The 8677-nt window shown below is 45.4% G+C and overlaps 1 protein-coding gene across 1 annotated transcript; it reads right to left on the bottom strand.

The window, feature by feature from the left end:
* Positions 1–5142: 5142 nt before the first annotated feature.
* Positions 5143–5869, bottom strand: LOC119305108 (RING-H2 finger protein ATL79-like). Its single transcript, XM_037581744.1, has one exon. It carries the CDS (start codon positions 5857–5859, stop codon positions 5209–5211), a length of 651 nt encoding a protein of 216 aa, XP_037437641.1. The 5' UTR covers positions 5860–5869; the 3' UTR covers positions 5143–5208.
* Between the last annotated feature and the right edge of the window lie 2808 nt (positions 5870–8677).

Consider the following 8677-nt stretch of genomic DNA (forward strand, 5'->3'; position numbering starts at 1 on the left):
CCCTTAAACCAGTTTTGACATGAGAGTCCACCATATCTACCTATGGATTGAGTAAGATCCTTCAAGTAAGTTGTCATCGGTGCAAAGCAATAATAATTGCTCTAAATATGTATGATTAGTGTGGGAGAAATAAACTTTATACGATCTTGTGATGTGGAGGTAATAAAAGCGACGGACTGCATCATAAAGGTTCATATCACAAGGGACAATATAAAGTGATGTTCTTTCGCATTAAGATTTTGTGCATCCAACCATAAAAGCGCATGGCAACCTCTTCTTCCCTTTGCGAAGGGCCTATCTTTTATTATTATCTTCTACCTTATGAAAGTGTCATGGTGATCTTCACCTCTCCCTTTTTCATTTTATCCTTTGGCAAGCCCAGCATGTTGGAAAGAACCTGATATATATATATATAATTGGATGTAAGGGGGCATGAGTTATTATTGTTGACATTACCCTCGAGGTAAAAGGTTGTGGGACGAACCTATAAGCCCCTATCTTTCTCTGTGTCCGATTAAAACTCCGTAACCACAAGTATTGCGTGAGTGTTAGCAACTATGAAGGACTAGATGATAATTAAGTATGTGGACTTGCATTTTAGCTCTGACATAGACTCTTTCTGATGTTATGATAAATTGCAATTGCTTGAATGACTGAGGTTATAGTTTGTTGGTTCTCAATAAGGTTACTGATTCATACTTTTGCATTGTGAATAGATCATCACTTGAACATAAGTAATCATATGACAATATCTATATATGTTGCTATTATGAGAATAATCATGATGCCTTCATGTCCGTATTTTATTTTTATCGATACCTCTACCTGTAAACATGGGGACATATTTATTGTTATCGGCTTTCGCTTGAGGACAAGCGAGGTCTAAGCTTGGGGGAGTTGATACGTCCATTTTGCATCATGCTTTTATATCGATATTTATTGCATTATGGGCTGTTATTTCACATTATGTCACAATACTTATGGCTATTCTCTCTTATTTTACAAGGTTTACATAAGGAGGGAGAATGCCGGCAGCTAGAATTCTGGCTAGAAAAGGAGCAAATATTAGAGACCTATTCTGCACAACTCCAAAAGTCCTGAAACTCCACGGAATACCTTATAATAAATAATGAAAATCCTCGCCAAAGATGAAGACCAGGGGGCCCACACCCTTTCCACGAGGGTGGGGGGCGCGCCCCCCTAGGGCGCCCCCCTACCTCGTGGCCCCCCGGGCGGCTCTCTGATGACCATCTTCTGCTATATGAAGTCTTTCGTCGAGAAAAAAAACTAGAAGCAACCTTTCGGGATGAAACTCCGCCGCCACGAGGCGGAACCTTGGCGGAACCAATCTAGGGCTCCGGTAGAGCTATTCTGCTAAGGAAACTTCCCTCCCGGAGGGGGAAATCATCGCCATCGTCATCACCAACGCTCCTCTCATCGGGAGAGGGCAATATCCATCAACATCTTCATCAGCACCATCTCATCTCAAAACCCTAGTTACATCTCTTGTATCCAATTCTTGTCTCCAAGTCCAGGATTGGTGCTAGTAGGTTGCTAGTAGTGTTAATTACCCCTTGTAGTTGATGCTAGTTGGTTTAATTGGTGGAAGATCATATGTTCAGATCCTTTATGCATATTATTACCCCTCTGATTATGAACATGAATATGCTTTGTGAGTAGTTACATTTGTTCCTGAGGACAAGGGAGAAGTCTTGCTATTAGTAGTCATGTGAATTTGGTATTCGTTCGATATTTTGATGAGATGTATGTTGTCTAGCCTCTAGTGGTGTTATGTGAACGTCGACTACATAACACTTCACCATTATTTGGGCCTAGAGGAAGGCATTGGGAAGTAATAAGTAGATGATGGGTTGCTAGAGTGACAGAAGCTTAAACCCTAGTTTATGCGTTGCTTCGTAAGGGGCTGATTTGGATCCATATGTTTCATGCTATGGTTAGGTTTACCTTAATACTTTTGTTGTAGTTGCGGATGCTTGCAATAGAGGTTAATTATAAGTGGGATGCTTGTTCAAGTAAGAACAACACGCAAGCACCGGTCCACCCACATGTCAAATTATCAAAGTACCGAACGCGAATCATATGAACGTGATGAAAACTAGCTTGACGATATTCCCATGTGTCCTCGGGAGCGCTTTTCCTTATATAAGAGTTTGTCCAGGCTTGTCCTTTGCTACAAAAATGATTGGGCCACCTTGCTGCACTTTATTTACTTTTGTTACTTGTTGCTCGTTACAAATTATCTTATCACAAAACTATCTGTTACCACTTATTTCAGTACTTGCAGAGAATACCTTGTTGAAAACCGCTTATCATTTCCTTCTGCTACTCGTTGGGTTCGACACTCTTACTTATTGAAAGGACTATGATAGATCCCCTATACTTGTGGGTCATCAGGTTCCCACTGGGCTCGGAGTTTGCCGGGATTGAATCTTGGGATGTTCTCCCCGGCAAGGATCTTGCCGGGCCTTCGAGCTGTAACTTCAGCATTTATGATCTCTGTCTTCTGAGATCTTCTTTGCTTCTTATAATCTGATTTGAGTTTGGCTTTGGCTATCCTCTAGCAAGCCCTGCCCTCGGGAAGGCTGCCACTGCCTGTGCATAAGTTTGGTGTATAAGGACCCCATTCTTAATACACCGACACATGGCGTCTCTACTTCTCAAATCCAAAATAATGAAGTTTTCTAAGAAACAATAAATTACTGCCATTGGAATTACCCTTTAAGAAAGAAAATAATGATAAAATTTATTTATAATTTACGTATAAATTGCGCTTTTTATAATATGAATTAATAGGCATATAATAGTGGAATCCTCAAAAACAGAAGTTTTACTAAGAAGGAATTAATTAGCGGCATTGGTATCAACCTTCAATTAAATAAAAGCAAGAACAAAATTAAAATAATACAATTTTGTAAGGAAAATTGAATTAGTGGCATCGGTATTACCCTTTAAGAAGAAAGAAAAGGAAAAAAATAAAATAAATAATGACAAAACATGCATACAGTTTGCACAAAAAATTACACTTTTTTATAATACGCAAGAATAAGAATATAACGGTGAAATTTTGCGAACAAAAAACAATGAATTTCCTAAGGAATGAATTAGTATCAATGCTATTACCCTTAAAGATGAAAATGAATGAAAAAAACTTATTTTTTTAAATAGTGAAGTTTTCTAAGAAATAATGAATTAGTGTCATTGGTTTATCCTTTATGAAGAAATAAAATGAAACAAATTTGCATACAAATTGCAAAATTTATAATATGCAAGAATAAAAATATAATAGTGAAATTTTCATTAAAAAGGGAAGTTTCATAAGAAGAAATGAATTTATGGCATTGATATTATCATTAAAGAAGAAAATAACTACAATATTAAGAAGAAAGAAAATAAAAAATGACTAAAAAATCAGAATAATGAGGTTTTATAGGGAAAGATGAATTAGTGGCATATGTATTATCTTTTAAGAAGAAATAAATAAAATAAAAACTAAATTAAATTCAAAATAATGAGTTTTTCTAAGTAAAATGAATTAGTGACATAAGTATTTTACCATTTAAGAAGAAATAAAATAAAAAATTAGAGCAAAAATCAACAGCCAAAAAATGACCGAACCAAATTCAATATAAAATTGACAAACATATACCTAAAGTGGTCAACAAAAGTATAACATGCATATAGGGCGCGTTTGGTTGCTTGTATATAGGTTAACCAGGCTCACGCGGGAAAGAAAATGGGATGCTCGGCCGCCAATGTTTCATTGTTGGGTCTGCATTGCACGGAACTTAAAGCAACTCTTACCTAGGCCTGCCAGAGCGATGCTAGCTACTATACACCTAGCATGTGCTATCTTCTCCTACATGGAGTAAGCTCCTCTCTAATCTCCTTTCTCGCTTGTCTCTTCTAATCCACACAACGGTGCATCGATTCGAGATAAGTTCTATATGAAAAAGATGCACATCGATGTTATGATTTCATTCAGACGATCAGTTCGTAGTTTCGTCGACCATAAATGTTGAATTTTATGTTCATGTTTGGATCTATTTTGAACGAATTTTGTCAAATTCGTTATGCACGGTCGTCCGTTTGAATGTCCTTTGACCAGTAGTTTCACTCACAGTTTCTCACGACTTTTGTGTTGCATATTTTATGTTTCGGCGATCGTAGACAAGTAGATCTACATCTTCCTCATGAATTATACATATGCATATGTGTGATATGTTTAATGACACTCCTTAATCTCCTTCACCCCTTGTAATCCTCCTCTCGGTCTTCTCTCATACGTCCTACTACATTGGCACCACTGTCGGCGTTGTTCCTCTCGACCTCCTCTCCTGCGTCTTGCTGCATTGTCAGCACCGTCGGCCTGGTTCCTCTCGGCCTCCTCGCCCGCATCATACTACACTGAAGCCATCGTCGGCATTGTTCCTCTCGGCCTCCTCGTGGTGTCCTACTACACTGGTGCCGTCCCCGGTGTCATTCATTTCAGCCTCCTCTCCCTCGTCCTATTACACTAACATTGCCATGGCACGCGCACTGCATTTTTTCTCCTGTCATCTTCCTCAGCGCCCTTCTATTCCTCCCTTCGCGCCGGACTTTCCCTGTGGCGACGACATAAGCAACTAGTTCGCCACGACGCCCGTTGGACGGCAGTGCGGCGAAGTATTTTGCTTACATCGCTGCCACCATGGTCCACCACGTTTTCAAGCCGGCCGCCGGGTGAGTGGCAGAGAGTGCGTGAGCAGGTCGCTCAAGTTCGTCGTGCCGCCGATGGGATCGCTCGCCTGTGAATCCGTGCTTGTCATGTCGGACGCGGCGCGGCGAGCACCGTCCACCGCTGTCGCCGAGGCACTCTGCTGTAACACTGTGTGTTATGTGGAGCTGTTAACTTTTAACCATGTCCGACGTATGCAATCAAACAACATGCATTAGTATGAGCACAACCAATGCGAACAAACAAACACAGTGCGTAGAGACGTTGCTATGATGCAGGGAGAGGGGATGCAAGCAACCAATCAACATTCAGATATGCAAATGGGAAAAAAATGAAGCCGAGCAACCAAACGCGCCAATATACTCCACCGGCCCCAAATGTGAAACGCATTACTACACAGCATCCCACCGTGCAACGCCCATCTGCGTGCCTGATCGCTAACAAGCTCGCTAGTTTCGTCATGCGATTGCGAGCTAAATCTCGAGACGCCGCCTCCCGCCACCGTCTACAATCACCCGCACCACCGCGATAGCGGGCGCCGGTCGTGCACAGTCCGCGGCCAGGACGCTCTCGTCGGGCTCGGCGAACGGCGCCTGTCTGCACGTGGGGCACGTCGGCCGCGCCGCCAGCCACCGGTCGATGCAGAGGGCGTGGAACCCGTGGTTGCAGCGCGGCAGCACGCGCACCTGCTCCCCGCGCTCGAACTCGGCGAGGCAGATGGCGCACTCCGACCGCGACGACCCGGCCAGCTCGAGCCCGGCGGAGTACGCCAGGCACGGGAGCGCCTGGGCCCCCCGGTTCCTGCCGCCGCGCCCTCCACTCGCGCGCGGAGCCGGCTCATGCAGGCCGCTGCCGGCGCCGAACCACGCGCGGCCGGTGACGCGTAGCAAGGACTGGAGGACGACGTGGAGCGCGATCGTGGCGAAGAGGCCGCAGACGAGGATCGCGAGAACGAGTACGGCGTTGGCGCTGAGCCAGGTGAACGCGCGGTCGGCGTCGGCAGAGGCCGCCGGCCAAGCCTCGGGGGTAGCAATGCCGGGCGCCGCCGGGGCAGGTGACTGGCTAGCCGCTGGCGCCATGGCGTAGCGTGGACGCGCTCCGAGATGCCGAGAGGTGTTCTGCATGCGCAGGAGGAGAGCGGTCGTGTCGCGTGCGTGAGTGGGAGTGTGCCGGCAGCGGTGCGCGGAACCGCCTCCCATATATAGAAGCCGACGGCGTGACAGGAACATGAGTAGGCGATCTGGGATGTGGGATGCGATATCAGCCGGGATAGACTAATCAGAGATATTTGGAGTCGCAATCTGTCGAAGACTACGTGTTTAATTAGTCGGCAAAATGAAGGTAGTGCTACGTTCTGCGTGGATGCACGACAAGTGCAGCCAAGATGAGATGCACCATGCAGGGAGACGTATGCCAGCATGCGAGGATCCATGAGATGAGATATGCCTCTTGGATTGTTTCGTAAGCCACCGGACCCTGATAAATATCACATGTATGGCACGAAGCAACTCCGTCCTAACATTTTTTTATGATAAGTTTAGTTATCCGAGAATGACAATTTTCTGTTTGATTTGAATGATAAGTTTCAATTTTTTTGAGTTTTTTTTTTCAGATGACAATTTCAGTTGGGCAGTGTTATTTCGTGTCACGCGTGTGGCACTTATCATTTGTGGTTGTGTGTCGGAGAACGAATTGACACAACTGGCACACAAACTGGAAACTCGTAATTTGGAGAGTAGATGTTGGATTTTTCACATGGTCTCTACTCTCTCTACACCCAAAGTATTGGAGTTTTTTCACTTGTGATGATGGCCTTTCCATTAACAAAATGTAAGTTAACAATAACACCCTGTTTGGTATCCCTCCGCTCCATAACTCCAGAAGCGGAGTTGGCGGAGCTGTTGTACAAATAGGAGTTATGGTTTCCCCGCTTCACAGATTCTAAGAGCGGGTGATTACCGCCCTAAGTGTGAAACGTTCGACCGAATGGCTTTTACAAAAAAAAACTGGTCGCAAAGGTCAATCAATCTGGATCACGAGCCGCACTTAATCGGCTCGCATGGATTTGCAACCAAAAGAACCCATCAGGAGCGAGCAAATTGGGGTTCTCCGGAGCCTCCACTAACTACGACCCGTAGACGGACAGGAGCGCCGCACGTGGCCGCGGAGCGGCCAGAATGGCGGTGACTTGACCACATGAGCCCACATCAGCATCCCATGTGTCTCTACCAGGAGTCCCGGCCTTCCTGGCCCAGCGGCCACGCAATTCTCATCTCGCGGGCTACCATGGGCTCGTGTGTGTGTGTGTTGTTGAGCAGATGTCCCAATTTCCTTTTTTTTTTGCAAAGCTCTAAAAAAGATGATGCCCTCGATATCTATATCTATATCTTCTTCTTCTTCTTCTTCTTCTTCTTCTTTTTTTTTTACTATTAAAGGGAATAGGTATTCTTGGTTTGGCTCCGCTTTGTTTCGTCCCGTCTTGAGGATTTTTATGATTTTTACATTCGCTATCCTTTAGTTTGATACGTTCGTCGGAGGAAACATATATTTGTGCAAACTAAGGAAAGGGAACACACGAACGAAACCGCGAGTCTCCTGAAGACTAAAAAATAATCGCCAAAACCAAGAGTTAAACACACGACCTATACGGGAGACAATCCAGGGGTTGCCACCCAGCCATACAACATGATGCGTTTTTAAGTGAAGTTATTTTCTCTATAGATTTTGTTATCTGTGACGCTGATTAAAGAGCCCAAGCAAAGTCGAAGCCCACGCAAGATTGAGTTTCCACGTTGCTGGGTTAGGCCTTCGCCTGACGGGTTCCTCCCGTTGTTTCACTGGGCCTCTGTGTGGATGAAAATTCTAATTATACCAAGAAACAGATGCATGGATATTTCATGTTGTACGGAGCAAAAGACGTCCTTGCATCAAGCTAGCCATGCCTCGCTTGATTTTTTTGTCTCAAAAAAAAAATCAAGCGAGGCATCGCTAGCCGGCGATGTCCAAATGACTATTCGTGCTCTGGGCGTCTAATAGGTACCGATGACTTTACTTGGAACTCCCAACTATGCCCCCGTAAAAAAAAGAACTCGCAACTATGCTATGCACCGATGACCTTATATGCAACTCCGAACTGTGCTATGACTCCTTTTGTGATTGTACGGTTGATATGTATTTCTTCTAGACCTCAGCGTGCGCCTTCCTGCCGTCGGTAGTTGTCGGATCTCGGGTTCCGGCAAAACCCTCAAGGTTCGAACACTGGGGTGCGCACAAAGATCTCTCTCTACCGATCCACGCCCTAACCTCGCTACGATCTCAGAGGCCAGCTCGACGAACTCGCAACACAAGGGACACAAGATTTATACTGGTTCGGGCCACTGTTGTGGTGTAATACTCTACTCCAGTATGGTGGTGGTTGATTGCCTCTTGGGCTGAGGATGAACAGTACAAGGGGAAGAACAGCCTCATGGGGAGAGGTGTTCTTATGCTTGGCGAGCTTGTGGGTGTGTGGATCTAAGGTTTCTCCTGGTCTCCCTCCCTCCTAGCACGGTGGCTAGTCTTATTTATAGAGGCCATGGTCCTCTTCCCAAATATTGAGCGGGAAGGGAGCCAACAACGGCCGATTTGAAAAGGGACAACTAGTACAAGCTATCCTGACAAAAGTAGTCTTCGCCTGCCAAAGGTTCTGGTGATGATGCCGTCTTGGGCTCCACGGTGACCTCCTTCTTGCAGTCCTGCTGGTCTTGGTCTCGTTGCACTGATATGGAAACATTTGCTTGACGCCTTGGTACTCCTCGCATGCGCTTGCCTCCTTAGCACCAAAGAGGAAGCAAGGACACCGTGCGCGTTGGTGCCCGCCTGGTCTCGGTCGTCATGGCTCACGTCATGGGAACCTCGCGAGGTTTGCCTCGCCTTGATCTCTCCGCCCCTCGCGAGCCAGCC

The sequence above is a fragment of the Triticum dicoccoides genome, chromosome 1A (assembly GCF_002162155.2).
Source record: "Triticum dicoccoides isolate Atlit2015 ecotype Zavitan chromosome 1A, WEW_v2.0, whole genome shotgun sequence".
NCBI lineage: Eukaryota > Viridiplantae > Streptophyta > Magnoliopsida > Poales > Poaceae > Triticum > Triticum dicoccoides.